The 25483-nt window shown below is 40.2% G+C and overlaps 1 protein-coding gene across 12 annotated transcripts in view; it reads left to right on the plus strand.

The window, feature by feature from the left end:
• The window catches only part of myo18ab (myosin XVIIIA b), a 96039-nt gene that overhangs the window by 21675 nt on the left and 48881 nt on the right, over positions 1 to 25483 (plus strand). For 3 of the 12 annotated variants that reach the window (XM_086125470.1, XM_086125478.1, XM_086125472.1), the window contains exons 3-6: positions 18713 to 18800; positions 19283 to 19389; positions 20523 to 20699; positions 23067 to 23277. In XM_086125470.1, coding sequence (XP_085981596.1) covers positions 18713 to 18800; positions 19283 to 19389; positions 20523 to 20699; positions 23067 to 23277 — 583 coding nt within the window. Of the gene's footprint in view, positions 1 to 3349; positions 4013 to 12717; positions 13873 to 17201; positions 17236 to 18005; positions 18072 to 18712; positions 18801 to 19282; positions 19390 to 20522; positions 20700 to 23066; positions 23278 to 25483 lie in introns of those variants that run through there. The other 9 variants (XM_086125476.1, XM_086125477.1, XM_086125468.1 and 6 more) reach the window with 7 other exon arrangements.

Here is a 25483-nt window from a genome sequence, read left to right on the forward strand (position 1 = left end):
TCCCATTCTTTGGCGGTACCCTCGGTGAACATCAAACACCTTTTTTTTTTAACAATAGCCACCTGCCTGGCATCCCGTCCTGCTAATAAAAACGTGTGTCGCAGGCTATGATGCAAATCTTCGTTGACGGAAATGTTGAAATGTAATATTTTTCTACACATTTTTACAGCATCGGAAAATGTTCAGAATGTTTGTGTCATGTTTGTCGTCCTACAGAAACCATATTAAAACAAAAAAATATATTTCCCTCCCCCATCTTTTTCCAATTTAAAACATTTTTGAAAAAGCAAAAGCTCCATTGAGGCACTAGGGCGGTGCTAAAGAACCTCGTGAGGCTCCAGAGCCGCAGGTTGCCGACCCCCGGTGTAGGCTTTAATCTTACATTACAATGAGTGACATATTTACATGATTAAAAACTACAAATGTATTTCAACTGCTTTCTGCTCAGCACCAACAGCAAAACTAATGAGAATATCAGTTCACAACAATAAACTGCAAAAAAAAAAAATATATATATATACTGTATGTGTGTGTGTGTGTGTGTATATATATATATATATATATATATATATAGCTGTTAGACTTCCATCCATCCCTTAACTCCTTAACTGATCTGCTTTTCCTCACGAGGCTTGCAGGAATACAGCCTATCTTGAATTCAAATAATGCCATTAATAAAATACTCATAGCAAGAACCTCCAACTGAGCTGTTACAAATCACTGCCATCATTTAATTGGCAGTATCAATTATTGTTCGACTTTTCTGGCAGGCAGAGTTTTATGTAAAACTGCACACTTGCTTGATGAGGGACATGGACACATCTCTGTATCATACGGTTGAAAACTTAAGTTAATTTTGATAAAACACAGTGTCTACTGTGGATGTTATTGCTCTCTACCATTAAATGTAAGTTGCATCAATACGATCAATAGTCATGTAGCCAATAATAATGAATTAGATTTTTTTTTATTAAAAGCCTTCATCACTTAGGGATTTTTGCTGGGTTGCACTGTGTTGCGCCTTCTTCATGCTATCTTAACCCAGCATGCGAGGTCAAAGCTGTTGCAATTTAAGACCTAGGTAAATAGGAATAAAATGTACATGCAATGTCCGACTCTGGCCTGGCACCTGACTGAAAACAAAATAACTTTGTGCCATTGTTTGCAATATGCACAACTACTTTTTAAAAATTCTATTATTCTCAGTCTTGGAAAAAAAAAAGTCAACACTGGATTCGATTGAATGTTTTTGGAATGTTGGAGGAAGCTTCACTTGAACAGGAAAATTATATCTAAATTATTCATTTAGAGATATAAAGGTGACCTGCCAGACCCAATGGGGGAAAAACAGTTTAATTCTGATATTAACGAGTCCAAAAAAGTTATTGCGTACATAAGACAAAGATACAGGATGCGAGACAAGGGAAAATACTGTGTAAGGCTCCGATGTGCGCAACCTATCAGTTCACGGGATAAATCCACTCCTGCTCTCAATGGTCGATGCTCTGGGAACCAATCAGCCTTGTTTGGGTGGGCATGCACAAAGCCTCTGAGTCACGTCAGCTTGTTGATCGGCATGCAAGGGAAACCTCTCCCGCGCATCAATAAATCAAATGACGTGTGTTTCCACAATATGGCTGTATTTTTATATTTATTTGTCTTAATCTATTTTGGTGGGGGGACGGCAAACACTGAAGCCGCAAAACTTTAAGCGCGAAGTGGAGAGGGAGAGGGATTACTGTATTCTTAGTTGAAAGTCAAAACGTGGTGTGTTTTTCTTTGACACTTTCATGATTTCATGATAGACTGTTTTTGGTTCTAAAGGCTGTGTGCTTGCAGTGATGTTTTATGTACCGGTACATGCAGCAACATGCACTATCTGACCTACATCTGCCAATCGGCTACATAGCTGAGGCGTGGAAAGGCACGCGCACACACAGTCACACACACATACACACACACACCCCTTAGCAAGGCCTGAACATTTTACATCACGATTCGCATGACTAAAATTATGATGGTTGTCAGTATTATCACAATCGTTGTTAAGCGCGTTGCTATGGGTCTAACTATGAATCTGGCTGGGTTACATGAAAAAAAAAACTAATGAAACTATGCTTGAAGTAGTTTTAGCTCTAAGTATTACTCAAAAGTTGGTTGTGCAAGAACCTATGGCATCAAGATAATCCATTTTTCACGAACAAACTCTCTTGATGTATTATTGTTGCTCAGGAAAATGAAACTAGCATTCCTTTGAAAACCCTAGTTCAAGACCAGATTGACATGTTCTCGATGGATACGACCACCTAAAGAATCTCATAGTGAAAACAAATGTTTATTTATTATGCATTAAAAGGTGGTGATACTACTGACGTAGATTGTGCATATGCTGTGACGCTTGTTTTAATGCTGCCCTTGGTAACGAACGCTGGGAACTTCTGAATGCGTTTCTGTAAGAAATGTCACACATGAGGCTGTCTCACGTGACCTATCATGACTTAACACTTGTACATGTTTATTTTTACTTCATTGCAGGGCCTTCTCTTTCAAGCGGGCCCCGCCCTTTCCTTTAAACTACCTTACACCCACTATCTCCTATTTTACTGAACCCTCTTCTGTCGGCTTTTGTTTTCTGCATTTCTAAACCTACTGTAGTGTACAGTAGATTTTCAGTCTGCTTTGAACACGGTTTTGTTTCCCTACTGAAGATCTTGGCAGCTGCTGGGAAATAGTGGAGGCTTTGTGTGGTTGAAGGGATTCCCACTGCATACTTGTCTTCTGGTTCTTTAGCTCCATCTTGTGGTTGGCGGCAGCGGGTCATGGTTTCGTGTTCTGCACTAAACTCTGGAGATGTGTTTATAAATAGCTTGATATTCTTTCAAGGTTTTTTTTTTTGGTGCACTGAGAATAACTCAAAGCACAAGCTGAGTGAATACACCTGAACAGTACAGATGCCTGCTCGTGGAAATTATAGTCTGCTACACTTGTATTCTGTCTGGACTGGAATCACAGTTGTCTGTCCCTTGCAGAGATTTCTATGTGCATTGAGCAAAGGGCACACTTTTATTTGGATCGACTCCTGACATTACAGTAGTTTGGACACATGCATTGTAGCCCTGCACGCCTGTTGTTAGTGAAAATAGTGTGCCCGCCGATACATCAGCGTGATGAGTCAGGACTTTCATTTCCAAATACAGTCTTGCGGTGTTTACAGAAGGTATGAGTAAAAACTATGTCAACGGGAAACAGAGTATCTACTAAAACAAAACAAAACAATACAATCTATTTCGAACTATAATTACCAGACATTTGTGTTGTTGTCCCTATTTTGGGAATTAGGTGAGAAGGAAAGAAGAGTAAAGTTCAACTGAATGAGCAATCTGGGAGAAAAAGTCAAAAAGCTGTTCATTTGAAACATTTACCTGAACTAATGTGCTGGAATTTTCCTTACAGTGATTAATCACATTGACATGCACTTCACTGAAAAAAAACGTAATGGAGTGCGTATTAAAAATCATAAATAAAAGTTGGAGCATTTTGGTGCCTTTTTTTAAAATACTGTTTTATCACTGTACAAAATCCACGATATGACAAATGTGACTTTTTAACAGAATTATGTTCTTGGTATTTTCCTACTTGTCGTGTTCAAAGGAAGAAGCAGAACAACCAATGAAAACCATGTTTTATAAACACTGTGCCAGAACAATGTTACGAACAATGTTACACCCAGAAAAACCTTAATTTAAGTGTGGGGAGAGATTAGAATATATCATTTTCTTCGTAGTACTTCTCCTTTTTTTGCAAGTTGTCTTCTTTTAACAAGAGGCCCCTTCCTCTCTGCATTAAAGTTTCAAACAGGAAGATAACGTTACCACACACCAACATTCACTGGGGCAAAATACAACAGTCCTGCGATTCTCTGACGTTTTGATTTACCAAGGACCTAATGAAACATACAAGAGAGGACTTTTTAAAAATTCACAACCATATGATGATTGGACTACATGAAAAGGTATGGTACTGGTGTACATCTCTAAAACAAAGAAAGAAAAAACAGGAAGCAAACGAAACGATCCAGAAATGAAGGGCTTTCTGGTTTTACATGATCTATTGAATTATTTCTTAAAAACAGAATATTATTGTAGTTAATAGGTTAGCCATAGCCACTTATTTGCTTGCCTTACAGTGGATATTCCATAAACTGTTTCTATGACCAGAAATTTTAAATTGTATTTTTCCACTTGATATTTGATCTTTATTGTACTCCACTCTGTCGGGCTATATTATCGGGGATTATCATTATAATGAAGTTTTTCCATTATGAAGGTGTTTGTTGTAAGCACAATCAACAAATATATATAATATATATATATAATATATAATAATATATAAACAACTATGCCCTGCCAGTGATCAGATACCCTGCAGGAATAATAAGGTGGCCAAAGGAAGAGATTCAGACCATGGACGTTAAGACCCGAAAGCTCCTAACCATGCACGGAGGGTTCCATCCCAAATCCAGCACCCTGAGACTGTACGCAAGCCGAAAGGAAGGAGGCCGGGGACTAGTGAGTGTGAGACCCACTGACCAGGATGAAACATCCAAGCTCCATGAATACATCAAGGAGAAGGCTCCAACGGATGACGTACTCAGAGAATGTCTCAGACAATGGGGAACAGAAGATGAGGCACTGGAAGAGGGACCATCATGGGAGGACAAGCCCCTACACGGGATGTACCACCGGACCATAACTGAAGTGGCCGATCTCAAGAAGTCCTGTCAGTGGCTAGAGAGGGCTGGCCTGAAGGACAGCACAGAGGCACTCATCCTAGCTGCTCAGGAGCAGGCCCTGAGCACCAGAGCCATTGAGGCCCAGATATACCACACCAGACAAGACCCAAGGTGTAGGTTGTGCAAAGAGGCACCTGAGACGATCCAACACATAACTGCAGGGTGTAAGATGCTGGCAGGGAAAGCCTACATGGAACGCCATAACCAGGTGGCTGGCATAGTCTACCGAAACATCTGTGCGGAGTATGGACTGGAAACCCCAAGGTCAAAATGGGAAACACCTCCGAAGGTGGTGGAGAATGACAGAGCGAAGATCCTGTGGGACTTCCAGATCCAGACTGACAAGATGGTAATGGCGAACCAACCAGATATCGTGATCATAGATAATGGGCAGAGGAAAGCCGTTGTAGTGGATGTAGCGGTCCCAAGTGATGGAAACATCAGAAAGAAGGAACACGAAAAACTCGAGAAATACCAAGGGCTCAGAGAAGAGCTGGAGAGAGCCTGGAAGGTAAAGGTGACAGTCGTGCCTGTGGTGGTCGGAGCACTCGAGGCAGTGACCCCCAAACTAGATGAGTGGTTGCAACAGATCCCGGGAACAACATCGGACATCTCAGTCCAGAAATGTGCAGTGCTGGGAACAGCAAGGATACTGCGCAGAACCCTCAAGCTTCCTGGCCTCTGGTAGAGGACCCGAGCTGAATGAGGGACGGACACCACCCGAGGGGGGGTGAGACGAGGATTTTTTTTTTTTTATATATACACTGTAATGGGAAATCGGGACTTTGAAATATGAACGCTCTAGGGGTGAAAACGTAAACGGAGTACCTTGAAAAGAGGTTCGACTGTACAACATATCTCTCCCCACAGTCAATCAATGCTTCCCAACCAATCACATAAAGAAGCAAATTCATCATTGCGCTTGGTTGGAAACGACGACGCTGCATTACCCACAACTAATTTAATATGTCACCTGAAATATTGATGGAATTAAATGTTTTACTTGCTTTGAACGCTGGCGCGTTTTGGCTGCCGCTGCTCAACCCGTATTGTTTTGTGTTTTTTGTTATTGTAAAGTGTCCTTTGGTGTCTTGAAAGGCGCTTATAAATAAAATGTATTATTATTATTATAAACCACTGCTCCAAATAAAAGGTGTCATGTTGGGATAGTTTTGTGAAAAAATAAATTAATTAATAAGTAAGTAAGTAAGTAACTTGGACAATTTAGATGTGCTCTTTTTTTTTTTGTCCTTAATGCATTGCAGAGGTATCAGATCGGGACTCCGTGCCGACTGGGACTTGAGTGCAAAAAATGTGATCGGAACATCCCTTTGTAACACGTGCTTAATGTTGCTTGCCTTGTCTTGCTGAAAAAAACAAGGATATCACTTAAAAACAAAAAACATTGCTGGATGGAAGCAAATCTTGTGCTTTGTATGTTTGTATTTGTATCAATTTCGGTGCTACTCCAACTCAAAAGTGACCATTTTACTGTGTTTTTGACTTGGGTTCGGTTGAGTTACAAATATAAAAGGAAGGTCTGACCTGGACTCAACTTTGACTACGCGAAGTAACTTCATAATTTGAATAAGATGAGTATTGTCTTCGTTTACTTACGCACACTTAAAGTCACGTGCATGCTCAGAAAGCAACTGAGCTGACGCCAGCTGTAGCAGCATGTGTAGCGTCTCAGTGCCAAGTGGACTGTGTGGGTGTTGGGTCACTCATAGCAGACCTGCTCTGACTGAAGAGAGGAGGTTCCTATTTTTACCCCTACTCAGCACCCTCATATCACAACAGCTGTCCCCACATCTCCTGTCTGTCCGGGGTCAGGAATAGCCGGGCCTATCGGCGCTCTCACCCTTTCCAGTCCTGCCTGCTCTCTCTGCGCTCCGTCTCATTGCTTGCGCCCAACTTTTAAAGTTGAACTAGTTTTGAATCGGACCTCCGGAGAAAAACTGGATTTGTGGAATTACTTCACTAACAGGTAACCTGTTGGGAAATTGGCTTAAAAAAAGTTCAGGTCTCCAGAAAAATCTAGGGTGAATGCTGATAATGTTATTTTTAGAACACTAGTCAGCTTCTATAGCTTTTCAGTCTGAAAGAAGCATTTAACATCAGCAGCCGTTTCTGTCTTGCCATTCGTATGAGAAAGCACAAGACCATCTCCATTGACGTTGGTTTCCCTACTACTCGGAGATTCTGAAGATTTTGTAGATAATGTGGATTGGATTGGGAAATTTGGTCATGGCTTGTGTCTGTGAGGTTGTAATGGTTAATTTGTCCAGACAATTCAATTAGGATTTTATTTTACAATGTGATACATTTTTGTTAGATTGTGATGGAATCTACTTAAAGGAATTAATTCTATGCTATTGTTTAACATGATGGCTTGATCACATCTTTTTTTTCCCCCCGCACTCTTAGAGTACATCTAAAATGTTGGGCACCGATCTGTTCAACGTGCTATTTTTTCTTTTATCTTTTTTTTTCCTTGTCAGAAATGTTTTTTATCTCGATGTTGGTATTGGAGTGAGCTATAACATGACCAGTTTGTTTATGACATATTTAATGTTAATCATTACTCTCTCTACTTACTCTCTAAACTTTAGTTATTACTCGCTGTACCATAGGTGTCAAACACAAGGCCCGGGGGCCAGATCTGGCCCGCCACATCATTTTACTAATAAAGGTTTTCTTATGTGGCCCGCGAAAACAAATCAAACATGTCAACTTCTACCATGATCGCTAAAATCAGGACCAAAAGTTCAACTTCTCATATGTAATTAATATGAGAGATATAAGCATTTTCTTGTTCCCAAACCCCTCATTACAGTAACTTAAACAATCGTCAAATCAACCATTATTCTTGACTTCTTTAAATGCTTTCACAGTCATAACGGCCCTCCAAGGAAAACGGTCACTTCAATGTGGCCCGCGGCAAAAATGAGTTTGCTTACTTATGTGTCATGTTTTTTTTTGTTTGTCATAGATGCTTGTTACTACAATACCAACAGAGCTCATACTACCAGAGATAAATTCCTCGTGTTTTACTTACTTGGCCAATAATGAGGTTGCGGAATCTGATTATTTACAAATTCAATTGGTATGGTTAAGATTTAATAATGATTCTTTAAAATAATATTGATTTTCTTGATATATTCTTACACATGGGATCTCTTGCTTTTATTATGTCATTATTTTATTTCTGTGCGCTGTCATGCTTCATTTGGTCAGGATCAGTCATTTGAGGCCGATATTTCTGGTTCACTACCGACAGACGTTAAGCTTGTCAACATTGAGTCAACATGAAGCAGCTGCTTGTACCTTATTGTGTGACGCATCAGCCAATGTTTTCCCTCATTCGTAGCAATTGCACCACTGTTGCAGAATTTCTTTGGGTGGCATTTGAGTCTCCATCCATCTTTCTTCTGGACCACTTAACCTCTTTAGCTGAATTTGTTTTAGGCTTGTGAATGAATTAAAAAGTAAAAAGGAGATTACATTTTGGTTGTAAATAAAGTGTTAATGTACTGGTTCACATAGCTGATTTCCATCTTGTTGACATGGATCAATTCCCATTCACTGCCTTGGTCACATTGCCCTGAGATTGCACAACCAGTCCAGAGAGAAAATAAATGGCAGTAAAAATTAAAATGAATGGCATTTATTTGTAAATACATTATAGACAAAAAACAAATCATGTACAGCAACATTTAGGATTTGTTTCTTTCAGTTTAAATCATTTTAATCGCTCAACGGTGTCATCTTGTAATGTGCTGCAGTATGTTTGCGAAAAAAATAAAATGAAAATGTAGGTTTCTTCACAGAACAAATACTACTTTTCTTTACAGCCTGAAATATAAATAAGGTCTAGAATAATAATATATGCTTAATCGAGAAATTTCACAACCAGCATCTAGAAGTTAGGGTTTGGTGAAATTTTAGCATGAAGAGGGATTGGTCTGATGTGATGCAGGTGGTCACACAAAATGTATTTTTCTCAGGACTTGACAAGAGAATATAGACGAAAGAACAGTCAAAAGAAAGTAATTTGTGTCTTTCTCAAAAAAGAAAGCACACTACAAACAGTACACAACCACAGTAGGATTCATTGTTGATGACTACATCTTTCTCATGCAGTCAAGACTTGGAATTTGTTCCCAGAATCGTATATCTTAATGATAATGATGACGGTATTATTTAAGTATCACCTCATGTCGATGGCCTTTCCAAACTGACAGACAACCCTACACTACTTGTGTCAAATCCAAAATGAAGCCGGTTAGTCAGTGTGCTAACGAAAGCCAATTGACCGAGAGCCAATGCTGGGTTTCTTTGCTCTACAAGTTGTGAATCAATCTTCTGTACATTTTCAAGAAGAGATATTACTGCACTCTACTTTCAAAGCAGTGAGAACAGTTGATTCAACTTTGAACACTAAACTCATGAACAGCACATCTATTATTATATATAGGGGCATTACATAAACCAGTATTTTTGGCCTTGTAACTACTCATCTTGTATTTCTGAATGTGACTAATAGTAATCATAATTGTGGGAGAATGACGTTCAGTAGGATCGAGCCTAATTGAATGGGACCTTGTTTCTCTTGTCCTTCTTTTGCCTAACTTATTTCGGCAGATAAATGTTGTAATATTTCTTTCCTTGGATAAAATGATGGATTGATGATAGATGGATGGATTGGTCATATTATGAGGGACATTGCCACAGCAGCAATTTTCAATTGTCACAATATCCAATAGGAGCAACCAACCAAGTTGAAAAAAAATACCAGAGTATCATTTGAGAGGCATTTAAAGACATTGAAATTTTTATCTAAACATGAGGAGAAAAAAAAAGTATAGAAAATATCGGTCATACATCCTACCTCCAAAATCATTACTTTACAGGAGACCCCCAAAATGGCATGTTTATTTGTTCATTAACATTGCTGTGTCGAAAAGTGCAAGCTGTGTTCAACTCTTTAAACAAAAATAACACCTACACGTTATCAATCATATAAAGATTGGTGAAAGAAATATGAAAGTTGCAATTTTTCTATCTTGAGCAGATAAATTAATGTTCTATTTTGTTTCAGTTTGGAGATTGACGGGGCCTGCCTAAAACTTCCACTACTTCCCCCTTATGAAGTACTTTGTCATTCTGTTCTGTTTTGTTTTACTCTGCATGTTGAGAGCTCTCCCATCTTATTTTGGATGTGAATCAGAATCAGAGATAATGTTTCTGAAGTTGTTTTGAAATTTCCCTTCCATTTTGGTTACCCGCCGGCACCACGAAATAAATGTTAAATTTCAGCCAGGTTTTCCTATTCCCCTTGTTAATGAGTGGTTTGCGTCTTGTGTTGATGAAGTCGTCTGCGAACGGTAGCTTGTGATACCTTTGTGATACTGCTGAAGTTTGCCTACCATTTATCCAGAAAATATGCTGAGAAATGAACTATTTCAGAGCTTGAGTTTTAGGAACAGAAAATTGCCAGCTTTTTCTGAAGGCTTAACTGCGAAGACTCCCTTTGAAGATCGGGTAAAAGGAATGCATAGAGAGAGATGGAGATAAGAGACGCAGAGGAAAACAGTCGTGTGGATGGACAATGTTTGCAACTCGATAGATGGATGCCACATTGGCTCTGTGTGCTGAGCTGCACGTTCAATTAATGAAAAAACAAATCACAACCGGCCAAGGACTTGACTCCGAGGCCATTTATGATTTTTGCGGTCCTCTGGCCCACTTTATACCTGTGGACGAAGGACTAGAGGCTCTAATCCCTCGTTGTGTCCGAGGACCGGCAACCCGAGGCCAAGGCCAAGGCCAAGGACCAAGGACTTGACTCTGAGGCCAAGGCCGAGGACCAAGGACCGCCCTTCAGTCCTTGAGCCGGTCCTCGAGGCCAAGGACCGGCTCGAGGAACCCATCACTGTCAATTACACAGTTCAGAAAAACGTAAATATCTGTGATTCTTAGTTTTCCGATTGACTTCGTTTGATTGAGGCGCAAAATGTGAGTTTTGACTCGCAAACTGCGATGCAAAACCACTAATTTTGAAACTTGAATGACTAATATAATATGTTCCTTATGGAAACCTAGTACGGACTGAAAAATATATGTCTGATAGAGCCTGACGAAATATTGTTATCACATTGTAATCGAGATATGAACATACAAGATATTAATTTCAAAATCAGGATAATATCAGTCACTGAACCTTTCCACACTTGAGCTCCATGTAAAACTCAGGCCAACCTCCTTTCAAGTTTGGCGTTGATTGACAGCTAAAGCCAGCCAATGACAGTGCTGTGGGAGGGAGGAGCAAGGGTTGGAGACAGTTAGCCACTGCTGGACCAGCGCACACACAAGAAATCCACTTCCGGGTCAGTGAGTTGTCAAATGACAGAACTTTGGGCAATCAAGTGTTAGGTCATTTCAACGTGTCGATAAAGTTGTTCCAACGTATTAGTAAAATGTATGCAAAATGGTTCAAACATTTTCCTCATAATGCCACAGGGTATTGACTTGCGAATGCGCAATTGTGCATCGTGAGGACAAATGCTTTGTTTTTAGCATTTAGCCTACGTTTTACCACCACGTGATCAGTATGTTCGACCAACGTAACCTAGTAAAAAAGGGGCAGTTGCACACTTCTATGAGGATAGGTTATTGTAAAATTGAGTTGTTCGCGCCTCGACCGGTCTTGACCGCCACGATCTTTTTGTGGTTTAAAAAAAAAAAAGTGAGACAATGCAAAATATTGTATGGGGGGCATGAAAACGCCACCCAGGGAGACCACAGCCAAGATTTGAACCCCAAATCTCAAAAGTATGATGCAGACATGCGAAATTCCTGCCCATCCTGAGGCATGTTTGATTTATTTTCAGGTATAAATAAAACACACACACTCTGTCGGCAGGGCAGCGATCTCATCACAATGTACTTTTCTTCACACAAACCTAAATGATTTTAAACGGTTCATGTGAAGAGGTCTCGTTTGGAATCTGCCGGGACCACCCACATCTTTTGTTTCATGTTGCTTGCCAGTGTAGGAGTGACACCACGGCTCAAGGCAGCACCCAATTTGGGAAGGATGCAGTGTTTACTCATTTTGCTCCAATATTTTTGTACCCTTTTTTTTTGTCAGCAATACAATCTCTCCACGTGTTGCAGGGATACCTGCTTATTTTAATTCTCGCATTTTTCCTGACCCCACAGCCCATGACAGCGGATCAGCCAACATGGCATTCTCATCTCGTTTTTCCTTCTGGGAGCAAAAGGGAAGTCTCACTTGGCAACCTAACCTAGCATGGTGTTTTGTATTAACACACCTGTGGCCTTTTATGTGTCAGATAGTCTGAGATTTTTATCACGTGTGCATAATTTATTCATTTATTTGTAGTTCACTGAGTTTAAGTCATGCACAAATAACTACGGGCGATTAAGTTGTCTTAGTTTTACTGAGATAGACAATCAAGACAGCCATCCAATTGTGTGATGCATGTTTTGTGGTTTGCATGGATTGGTGGACTATGCCTGTGGTAAGAGTTTTAAATGCTCTCATTTGTATTAATTTATTTAGGTCAAAGAGGAGAACAAGCCAGACAGCAAAAATGTGAGTGATTTATTTTGGTAGTAAGATACATTAGGCACGACATAACAATCCAGGCGTGGGTTAGGGTTGTTAAATTCACGATTGATCACTAGTAAATAAGAAGAAGAAGAAGAATACAGTACATTCTCAAGCAAAATAAAATGAAAACTTGATATTCTTTGATTTTTGTGTACATATGCATTCTAAATTGAATATCAAAATCTGCATGTTAAAAGGGTTAACTACATGATACTTGAGGTTCCTTCTTAAATCTCCCCTTTTTCTTCTCTGTGAGTAGTCAGATAGTGATGGGCTGTCCAACCGGGCCAAGTCTGTGTCTGCTCTCGACCCTGGAAGGGGATTATACCGGGCGTTGAGCCCCCCAGCTGTTGCTTCTTCTGAAATGGTTGGTCGAGTCAGGAGTCCCTCGCCACCTAAAGTCAGAACACCTGTTACAGTTCCAGAACGCTTCAAAAGCCCTGAGCCGTCATCATCATCATCATCAAAAATGGCGCAGCGACTCCCGAGTCCCGAAGCAAGACATAATTCTGTGCGTCCAAACCTAGTCACGAATGGTGAACCAGAACAAAATGGTGTTGTGGATAAAAGCACACTCAATGGCATTGCCAAAGGAAATATCCCAGCACCATGCGTCAGCTTGCCGGACTCTGGAGATGATCAAGGTCTGACTCGCAAGAAAGTAGTGAAGGTAGTACGTCGTGTTGTCAGGAAAGTCCTGCCCTCTGGGGCGGAGGAAACAACTGCACCAGGACATGCGTTGGAAATTCCCGAAGTAGCCAGAAATGGTACTGCTCCAGCTTCTGTGTCCAAGGGCCCTTTGATGTCTGCATTCTCTTTTAAACACGAAACGATCAAAACGGAAGACAAAGATGACATTTCTCGGGGGTTGACTAACTTGATGGTGAGAGGTAGGACAAGGGAGCCTCGATCAAAGATACGTAAGGATCACCATCAGGAAACAAAAGAATCCAAGAATGAAAACGAGGAGCGCAAACAAGCTGAGACCAAAGAAGAGGCGAAAGAGGATACAATCTCCCCAAAGTCACTAGAGGGCAATCTATGTCCTCCAGTCCAATCTCCAGTAGTGCCTGTGACTGAAACAGGCATGCAGTCTGCTAAATCTGTTCCCGCGCCACATTTTACCAAATCCTCCCATTCCAGACCAACATCTTTGCCACGGGTTGTTGGCTTTATCCCAACGCCCAAGCCTACGTCTTTATGTCCGCCTACAGGCTTTATACCTGTAACCAGACCAACAACACCTTCTATAAAAGCCATCTCTACCACCGCAGCAATTGCAGCAGTCCCAACAAAGACCTCGCTACAGCCCGAATGTCATTCTATCTCAAACAATCCGCCCCCTGAAGTGAACCTTCCTCATCAAATTGCCGGCTCAGGTCCACTGCCTCCTGCACCAGAAATCAGTCCTGTTCATCACCCAGCTGTCAGAAAACAAGAGGTATTGTTTGGTTATGATTATCTCCAAAATAGGAAATAAAATAGAATTAGATAATTTTTGTGACATTTGGGGTCAGGCTACTGAAAAATTAGCATCATTCTTTAAAACTTGGATGAACATCCTTTGCAGTCAATGATCTGGGCTGCAGGGGTCATGGATAGCAGTCAGCTTCAGTTGTTACTCATTTGAAATATCTCGAAATGCATTCTAAAATCCACCGGTAGCTATTGAAGGGCAATCAGGACTGGTGTGATGAGCATGCTTCTTTTTGCGGAGGTTAAACATCTCGGAGCAGCATTTTGAGTATATTGTGAGTGTTGATTTCAGTGTACAGTGCATTGCGGTGATCCAACCTGGATGAAATATAAGAATGAATGACCTTTTCTAAGTATGACTGTTAGAGGCAGAGTTCAAATTTGTGATGCTCATTGCCACCAAATCACTTTTTGATCTGACAGTGAGTACATTTCAGTTACATTACAGTTCATGTGATTTCAGCGATACTCATCCGATCCAGATAATTTGTGCAAACGTTCCTCATGTGTCCCGTATAACTAAAAAAACAGTTGTGCATTTCACATCATAGTTTTATAAAAAATTCAAGAAATCAGAGTGATTTATTTATTTTAAGCCCTAAAAGTATATGACAGTCGGAGTCAGTCGCTGTTTGATAATACTGAATGACTAAAGTTGAAATTACCAGTAAGTATGTAAATAAATAAATGGCACCACAATTGTACACATTTCTCAGTGCGTGCATTTTATAATATTAATTTAACAGTGAAAGCAAATTGGATTGATTGTAAATCTTTTCTTTTTGCCAAGTTCACTCTGGCTGTTTTTTTGTTGCATTTTCTTTTGCTTCTGTTTTTTGGGGGAGTGCATTTGCTATGTATAGTTTAATGGCCTCTTGCCTAGAACCACTTTAAATGATAATTTTGGGGGAAACTTCACCTGAACAAATGAAAAAAAATGTTTTTTTTTCCCCTATTCGAGATGATCTCATTGACACACATTACTCCAAATGCAGCAGTTTGTTGAAGCATGTCTTTATTTTGTGACTTCAACTGCCACAGTGCTCAGCACTGCTTAAAGCCCCATAGTTTTTTCCCCCTCTGCACCTGGAGAAGAAATGACACGTGTTCTCTTCTTCTGTCCATAATGCCGTCTCATTATAAATTCCTTGTGTTTTATTCTTGGCTGGTTGGAGCTGAAATAGTGCCACACATGACTCCATCTTCCGCTCTGCTCTAATGCCATTGTAAAGAGTCGGAACTGAGATTAAGTGACTGGCTGAGTAGCTAGGTGTGGCAACTGTACTTATACATTACACAATTACCCGAGCAGAGCAAAAAGTAGTTCTCACCAACCACGTATCATTTTGACAAGATCTTCATTGCGTCGTGACTTTCCACTCAGTTTCTTTTAAGAATATAATATACATTATCCGTTGAATCACTCCAGTATCAAATGTCAGTTTGTTATGAGAATTACTTTTGGAGCACAAAAGCCTGGTATCGTAGGTATCAATACTGTCACCTTGCGGTGGTGGTGGAGAACCCCAAAAAGCAGGCAGGAGCGAGGAGAAATATGTTCAATAATATGTCCACTCAGATACACCTCAGACAACTCCCTTTTTCGGCCCCACAATAATATTATGGACTTTAAGAATACACTAATTCCCTGTTTGGGGATGGCGGTGTGCTAACTACTGTCTCTTCCTGTTGATCATAAAGATTATAGAATACTTGACAAATTAGCGCTGTATACTTGTGGATATTCTCTAGCTCTGTAGCAGCCGGCTAATGACGTGTCTACGTGCAAGCCATCTTGCGGAGGTCCATGCTCAGGTCCCGTGGCGGCCATGTTGGGGAGGTTGACTTTCCCATCAAATGCAATGCATAGACATAGAAACCGAGTCGTACCTTGCTCATTTTGCAGCCGTTTTTCATGGTGATAACTATTGTCAACACCAAACAGTGTGCTATCCACTTTCATGAAAATAACGACTTAGATCTCTTTGCTACCCATCGCAGTTGGTGCGCAGCTCAAAAGGGGCGAGCCGTATTTAGGTCCTGTTTCAAAACTGACAGCAATGAAAGACAACTTGTCTTTACACAAAACATGTGTGCCTGAAAATGAGAAATCCCAATCGATCAAAGTACAGTACCATACAAATAGTAGTTAATTTTTTTTTTTTTTTGCATGAATGCCTGAAAATTGGAGGCACACATTATAAATAAAGAATAGACAAAGCCGCTTATGAAAGCCGGTTTTATGCGTGCGTACGTGTGAAAAATAAATGCATATAACTCATTGAAACATACGGAGTACAAAAGTAAAAATCACAATAACAGCTCCACTCTCTCTGCCGACTTTAACAATTCCAACACCGCTGTCTTGGTATTGCGTATCAGAGTTCAAGTGTCTGGACCATGCTCCTAAACCATGGGGTTTCCACAACACTGTACATTCAAAGATCCTTGCATATGAACACGGCCATTCGGTCCAATTCAATTCGCAATTCAGAGGATTTGCCGAATCGATATTAAATTGTGAGGGCAAGTATTGCAATGCATTGATGAATTGACATCACAACATAGCATGCATGTCCTTACCTGATGGCCCCAGTGAGAAAAAAAAACTATCCAGACAAACGGCAAGTGAAGATGGCTTCGCTAAAAGCCTGGTGAAACCAAGGAATCTGATGCATGCCAGTCATTGTCTACAAAGGATTTTGAAGTGGTCAATACAATTGAGTACCCAAATATGGAGGTATCCTGCCTAAAATGTGTTTTATACCTCAATGGTAGCTTTGACCATATTTTGTGAACAACCTTAAATTAAAATTGAAAATCTACACTACAGTCACATCATGGTTGTTATGTTTCGGAATGAATTGTGGCGTTGGATAAAGGCAAAATCATGGAAGATCTGAAAATGTATAACTGAAGGCATTCCACCTCCACACAGTGCCTTATTCAGTTGTTTTTTTTTTTTCTGGTGGTACAGTGATTGTTTTGGTGTTAAATTTCACATCATTTACAAATATTGAGTACTGCCCACCTCCCAAATTACTTGTGAATAACCTCTGTGCTGAACTGCACTGTTAGTTTTATTATGATGCCCTGCACGCGTGCGTTCCTGAGAGAGAGAGTGTGGGGGGGGGGGGGGGGGGGGTGAGAGGGGGAGAGTGAGAGAGAGAGAGGGAGAGAATATATGATTGCAAGCATCAGTGATCATAAAGGCTTTTTAGTTTAATTCGTCCTTGGGGTGAATGTGATGCTGTTTGACCTCTAGGAGACACCGATCAGTCACACTGAGGAGGCTCAAAAACGGCTAATGAGGATCTTCAGTGCCCCTGTAAATGTCCCCGTTGTCCCTTTGCATTGTTTGAAGTGTATTGCAAAGACTGTTGGCTCTGATATCGCTTGTGTGTATTTATTGTAAACACCGTACCGCTTCACCTGTGAAACACAGTATTGCAAAAGTAACTAAATAAGCATGAACTCCACTCGTTGTCATAGCTAAGGTATTACTGCTTTATATTGCTTCTTAACTTGCATTGCTAATTAACCTGTGGTTGCCATGTCTAATATGCTAAAGTCCTTTGATTTTGTGTTCGTAAAGAGTATCCAGAGTGTATTTAAGACTTGTCATTTGCACATTTAAACAAACAAACAAACAAAAAAAAGTCATTCTCTTCATTCAGTCTTCCAAGTTGACCGATATTTTTGTTTCTCTCTCACTCTCAATGGCTTACTGACAAAATGAACCCGCTCCCACTGTTTAGCTGACTGGAGACACTTGCATGGACTTCATATGTATGTTAAAAAAAAAGGAATGAATAATACTCCCACATTCTGCATGCACAATATTCCCCCTGTCAAATGCATACTGCATAACAATGTATTTGAATACACAAACATTAGTATTCAAGCCGATGAGCCAGAAAGACAGTGGCTCATAGTTTCCTCAAATTACTGTGTCACATGTCATTGGGTCATGACATTTTACATATTTAAAAACTACTGTCTGTATTTTACAAAGTATTCACTGTATGACACACATTCCCGTGTTCTCTATATTCTGTGCTCATACGTAAACTTTGACCTCTTCTTGCTGGCCAAAAGGGATCCGTGGAAGAGGACCCTATAGCCCTCCTTCAGGCGTCTCATGCTACTTCTAAGCAGTCCCAGGTCTGACCTGCACGATGCTTGAGTGTGTACTATATCTCCACACCTGTCCCATAATCACGAATCACTGTTCAGTGCTGTGATCTATTCACCCGTTTTGCCTGCTGAGTGTAATTTTTCTCCAAATCACCTTTTTGTTGTCAATAATCACGCCTTACAGTATCTTAAAGGGGACATATTATGGAAAATAAACATTTAAATTTGCTTAGGAACAAGTAGTGCCTCTGGAGCACCTACTCACCCATCAAATGTGAAATAAACAACCAAGGAAATGTTTTGTTGCGAGCCTATTTTGCAAAAAGATTTTGATGCGGCAGTGCAGTTAGATAATACTTTTGACAGAAGACTGTCAGACATTTTGTTAAACCGTGGAAATAATGCAGAATGATAATGTCTCCTTTAAGGTATTTTTTAAATTGTGTTTATTTATTTGGCTTAGTGAGTTGTGTTTGGTGTGACTCTGAAGGATCACATATTGCTCAAAGGAGTGTCAATCCACTTTTATCCACTGCATGATCCACCTTTAGTTAGGGAAGGTGTTGAACTGGAAAAAGCAGCTGCTGCAACAAGGCACCAGGCTGACTTGAAGTTGCCTTCGTCTCCTTCGTGATGCCTTGCTCACGTTTTGTCTCTTTGACACTCAGGTCAAGACGGAGGAGCAGATAGCAGCAGAGCAGGCTTGGTATGGCTCTGAAAAAGTCTGGCTGGTCCATAAGGAGGGATTCTCCCTGGGTGAGTTAACATGTCTCTGCATCTACAGGTACTACACATGCACGTAGAGTCAAGCGCACAATGTCCTGTGTTTCTATCATTGCGAGATGATCCTGACTCCCATGACATCCACCTACTTGTAGGCCACAATGACGGAGGGTAGAGACTGCATGCGGTACTATGGATTAGAGTCATTTTGCACAAAGTTAATTTGCCTTTGTATTCAACCTTTGTGGAAGATCTGGATTATTGAGACATTAGCATAATTTCCTGACAACAAGGCGCTACTTTTTTCCGCATCTCTTTAAACCCTACGGCTGTGTACTTGTAAACTAGTCATTTGTAATTACTTATAATTAGTAATTGAATTGCTGTTCATTGGTAAAGCATTTCATCATTATGTAGCTCCCTCCACGTGGTGGGTAACAGTTTAAATCTGCACATGGCCCACACAAATGTATGCTAGCTAACGTGTGCGATTGCCCTCTTTGCTATTTGCCCAGCAACGGTGGTCAAGACAGAGCCAGGCTCCCTGCTAGAAGGCAAGGTGAAAATCAAACTAGAGCACGATGGGACAATACTGGATGTGGATGAGGATGATATCGAAAAGGTGAGTGAAGAAAACTCAATGTCTGCCTCATCCCTCGACAGTATTCCCTCACTAAATCACAGTTCATTGTTGGTGCCCCCTCTATATTACATTTTTAAACAATTTGTTTTTTGCATGGGACAGTGGTTACTACAGTGGACAGCTTATCGTGTTATCGGATTTCAGGGTGCATGAAAGGGTTAAATTATGCCGAGGTAAAGACCTCGTGTGTGGGAAAGGAGAGCCACAGTTGCCAATCCAACTTTTAAGACATTAAAACACAGCAACACACCTCACACATGAGTCGGCCACAGCTCACGCTCAGACACTCACACGTAGGCATTTTGATGTCACATGCCACCCCATGAAGCTCCACCTCTTAAAGGCACATGCATTTACACAGTCACTAAATATGTACAGTATTTTCTATACATTTTCATCTTGCAATTAATTTTTTGTAGTCAAATATATTTACAATGTATGTCAAGTGTGTGGGAGGGTAGAACTATATACAGATGTATTTTTAATATGGTCGCTCTACATCAGCGATTTTTACCAATTGCGTATCGCTCCAAGAAATAAGAGTTAGTGTGGACTCAATTATTGCCAAATACTTTTAAAATGTTTCATGAAACTCATTATACTTCCTGAAGGGGAATTTCAACTCGCACTCATTTTTATATTTTAAATTTCACATCACAGTGAGCCGGATCACACACCTGCACACGTATGGTGATAATCTATAGTTCTGTTTGTTATCAGATTACATCATAAATACAGTTTAACCTAGATAGAAGATGTGTTTCAATTGTGCATATCTATTAACTCTTCCAAACCCATAGTAATTATTTTAATAAGGACTTGAAACTTAGAAACATAAAGGGAAGGTTTTCCATATTGCCTCACAAAATAATGGTGAAATATTTTACTGAACCGATGCACGCTGACAAGTTTCCAAATTTCAATTTCAAAAACATTGTACTATGTTATTTACTCATCATAACTACAAAGGTCTTATAAAATAACTATAAATTATTGACATTTCTCACTTCTGAATGACATGGAAACTTCTCTAAATTGATAGTTTTGTAGCTTGCTGCACATTTTTCGATGGATGCAAATATTTATTTTTTGACTTTATGTGCTTCTCTCAGGCCAACCCTCCATCTTACGATCGGTCAGAGGATCTGGCTTCGCTGCTCTATCTTAATGAATCCAGTGTGATGCATTGCTTGCGGCAGCGTTATGGAGGAAACCTTATCCACTCCTACGCCGGATCCAACATGGTGGTCATAAACCCTGTCAGCTCAGCCTCCATGTATTCAGAAAAGGTAACTGATAAATAGTATGTCTGGGAAGTCAGTCATGCACTACTCTAGGTAAAGCCCTTTTTGTGTAAATGTGATTCCTGCAGCCTAAATTCATTTGGAATGGCCACGGAAATTAAATGGCAAATGGGCTGCATTTGTGCTTCTTAGTTCCATAATGTAGGGCAGGGCTATTCAATCAAATAATGAAAAGGGCCACAGTTTAAAAAATGTATGGTTCCAGGGGCTGCACATACTGTATGGTCCCCTATTATTATGACTTAACACAAACCGACACAAAGGGCTATCAAAGTTAAAGGATTAATTTGGGAGATTAAAAAAAATAAAATTTACAAAAATGAAGTCAGTGGGGAAAGTGTATGGAAATGAAGAAACCTGTTGTTGAGATCGGATGAGAAATGTCCAGTGGTACCTCGGGTTACAAACTTAATTGGTTCAGAGACCCCATTTGTAACTCGAAACGTTTGTAAGTCAAGGTAAATGTTCCCATTGAAATAAATGGAAATGCAATTAATCCGTACCAGCCCCCAAACTGTTATATTGTTATTTATATTTTGTGTGTGCGTGTGTGTGTGCGTGTGTGTGTGTGTGTGTGTATACATGTGTGTATATCCCCTAATTTTAGTAGGCGTCTAGCTGAAAATAAATGTGGTACAACATAAAACTAAGTGAAAATACTCTACTCGTCACTCTGAAGAAATAACACATTAAACCATAGGTGTCAAACTCAGGTCCTGGAGGGCCGCTGTCCTGCATGTCTTCCAAGTCTCCCCGTTGCAACACACCTGATTCAAATGAACAAGTTCAATGTCAGGCTTGCGCAGAGGTTGCTGATGATCTGATCATTTGAATCAGGTGTGTTGCAAAAGAGAGACTTGGAAAACATGCAGGACAGTGGCCCTCCAGGACCTGAGTTTGACATCTATGCATTAAACCAACAAGTGCTTATTGTGCTTTCATTTTAAGTGAGGAGGGCAGAAGGACAACAGCTCCTCCATTGAAAAAGAGTCTTCTTCCAAAATAGCAAATTTTTTCTGATGATTTCCTATTTGTCCATTATCAAATTCTTATTTATTTTTACACATAAAACGATGGCTGTTTAATGTTTTTGCATTTTTTGTTGACACTCCAATACAATAAATACAGTGCGTATCATACATAGATTCAAATGTTTTGACTTGTTAATCAGAAATCTACACGGCTGCTCTGATAATTGTGATTGGAAGAAGTGCGTTTGAACTTCAGGTCGCACACAACATCTTGCTTCCGTGGGGAGCAGAAGTTGGATTTTATCATCTCATACATACAGTCAAATGTTTGTGCCATGTTAATCAGAAATGTAAGTGACCGCTGTGAAAATTGTGATGGGGAAAAAGTGTGTGTGTATAAGCGGAACATCTGGCTAACACACGACAGCTTTCTATTTGCTGCTGCGGAGGAGACATTTAGTTTTATGTGGGCCATATGTGTCAGCCAACCGTGACCGCTCAGTCATTCTGAGGTCTAATTCAGAGTAGTTAAAGAAAAAAAAAGCGGCACAACTATTGCAATGAGTTATGCACAGAGCCAAATTTGGTTAAATAGCGTGAGAAGCACATCACTGATCCATCCGCTCATCCATGCTGAGACGGTTCGCACAACAAAACGAAAAATTTGTGTTGCAGCGATGGTCTGTCAACGATATGGATTTGATGGCTGATTTTAATTTGGTCATTAGGCACAACCTCAGAGAGAGGGCCCAGCATGCAGTCCTTAATCATCTCAGTGTGGGTGAATGGTTTGTTCTTTTTGCCAAGAAACCGCGCTAACCGAACTGATGACTTCTGTTGTGTCGCGCAGGACCGCTTCAAGATATTCCGGCTTCGCTCGTGGTGGTCTTGTAAAATGTTTTGTTTCCATGTGTGTGTATCCAAACCGAGGGGATAAACCTCAGCAAACTTGTTTTGTTTGAAGGTGCCTCAACTCCAGCTTATTTTTATAGCATTTTAAAACAACCACTACAGTATGACTGATTCAAACCGATCCAATTTAAAACTGTTCATCTTATATCTAGTCCCATTTTTTAAAAATCTAAATAAAATCCCCAAATTAATCTTTATTTTTAACCAAATTTACTGCTTTGCAATGACAACATTGAAATACTTTACTTTTCATCGACAATAAATATTCAAGTGCTTCGACAGGGCAAGTCCGCCTCGCCAAATGTAGCTTTCCAAATATCCCCCCGGAATTTTCCAGTTACTGTATCGTGTTTAAGGTTAAAGGCAGAAAATCAACGCGTGGCCTCAGAGATTTACTTGGTGCTGTCAAATTTAGGCATCCGTAAAATGTCGTAGACTGATACTATGTCCTTTTCCTCCTCCCTATCAGGTGATGCATATGTTTAAAGGGTGTCGGCGCGAAGACTCGGCTCCCCATATCTACTCTGTGGCCCAGTCGGCCTACCGTAATCTTCTCACCACAAGGCAGGACCAGTCAATTGTACTACTAGGAAAGTCTGGCAGTGGCAAAACCACCAACTGCCAGCACCTTGTCCAATATTTGGTCTCTATTGCTGGCAGCACGGGCAAAATCTTTTCTGGTAAGCATGCATTATCCTTTTTAGCAAAAACTATTACTGTGATGTCCCGATGACAAAGCGTATCAGAGTTCAAGGGGGAGTCAACCCAATTTTTTTTTACAATATGTTCTGTGTCTCGAAACACGATATTCTGATTTATATTGCTTTTGTTGAATATGAATTAAGGGGCAAAATGAGCAACTGTGATGCACAGAACATATGATGGGGAAGAGCACTGAGACTGTCAATAGTTAGTTGTCGTTACACCAAAGGTCACTTCAGAGAACTCCAATGATTTGTGCATTTGGAATATGGCTCAAATTGATCAATTTGACAGTGCCTCATAATGATCTGATTTTCACTTTGCTGTCGTTAGGACAAATTTGTGTTTTGCACCATTTGGGGCCATATTTGGGGCTCAGTGTTAGAGAGGTCGATTCCCAGCCCGGAGGTTGGTGGTTCTCTCCCTGACCATTGCAACCATGTCAAAGTGTCCTTGAGCAAGATGCTGAACCCCAAGTTGGTTCAGATGTGACGAGACCGGTGTTGGAGCAAATTACTTACATATAATATATTTCATATGACTAGTTACTTGCATTTGCATGTCATAAGTTTCTTTACAAATATTACCATTTTCTATTGTACTTCTTACCAAATTTATGATGGAATTGGAACAAGACATTGATCCTGATCAGAGCCTGTATGATAACACCAATGCAAACTGTTGCTAAGGCACCAAGGAACAGTTTAATACTTCCTTGTACTATTTAATATGACACTATTATATCTTGTATCTTTATCTTCCTTCTCCTGCGCACTAAAGCTACCAAAGCCCTCTTCCTCAGTGTCAGAATAGAACAGCCCCACCTTTGTTACACACCTTCTCCGTCTCTTTTGTTATCGCTGTCAGTATCACTTACGTCAGGAGTCAAATACGCCGATGAGCTTGTGCAGTGCTCCCTTTCATGCGGCAGTCCGTGCCTTTGGAAGCTCATTGCGAGTAGTGGATTTTTTTATCCTGCTCCCAACTGTTGGGATCCAATAGCAAACTTCAGCAATGGCCGCTCTTTAGTCACATCCAGCCAGTTTTTCTCGAAGATTTCTGACCACTCATCGTCATCCAAGGTTCCCACGGAACGACGCAAATGACTGAAATGGTGATTCAATATGAGTGCGACTTGGGACAGTTTCATTGGTTCACTGTGACGTGTTTGGTAATATCATTGTTCAGATGAGACCGGTATTGGGCGATTTACTTCCAAAATGTAATATATTTCATGTGAATACTACCTTGTATTTGAATGTCATGAGTTTTTTTTTTTTTTGCAATATTACCGTGTGTGTAGAGCAGCGGTGTCAAACATATAGCCCGTTCGCTCAGGCCTGCAGGATAATTTAAAAGTGAAAAAATGCATAAAAGACACGAAAAGAATATTTTAATAAGGTGTAATTGGTGGAGTATCTGCTAGGGGACACGCTGTTTTGATCAGAGAAGAAGACAACAGCAGTCTCAGTCCGTCACTGAGACAGACTCAACGCAGCATACACTATCAAGGACATTTGAATACTTTATTCTTTACACATTTAATAGCACTCTCCTTAGTTTGTAAGGTGTAGGCAGGGATTACATTTCGATTTTATACATGTGTAAATGGTTTTAAAATTCCTTTCTTTGTACATCTCGTTTAATCTTAAAATATATTACTATATTTTTCGATGCTATATTACTTGTTAAAAATTTGTGCCATTTTACAATCGGTGGGATCAGTTGCAATGCATATATGTGAATGATAAAAGTAAATTGCACATTTGTCGAAGGAAATCTAAGGTGCTTCATGAAATGTTCATTAAATGTCAACATTTTCCTAATGTTCTTGTGCTTCTTTAGACCAAAACAAAGGAAAGACACATTATTTTGGTTATTTATAGCAGAGTGTGGTATAATTTTAATGGTTCGGCCCACTTGACATCTACCGAGGCCGTATGTGGCCCACAATGTGAAATGAGTTTGACGCCCCTGGTGTAGAGTTATATGTTACTGAAAGTTCAAGTTACTTTTAAGTTACTTTTTAAAAATTGAGGCTTAATAGACTTAGATGTAATACCCAAACACCGGAAGAGACTATCTGTAAATGGCTTGGCAGCTTAGAGCTCCTGAATAAAAACCCATAAATTAAACGTGTCACAATTAAAGCCAAGGGGTTCAAAGCGTGGGGAAAAAAGTACC

Source organism: Hippocampus guttulatus, chromosome 12 (genome assembly GCF_054856545.1).
Source record: "Hippocampus guttulatus isolate MCC_2025c chromosome 12, RoL_Hgut_1.0, whole genome shotgun sequence".
NCBI lineage: Eukaryota > Metazoa > Chordata > Actinopteri > Syngnathiformes > Syngnathidae > Hippocampus > Hippocampus guttulatus.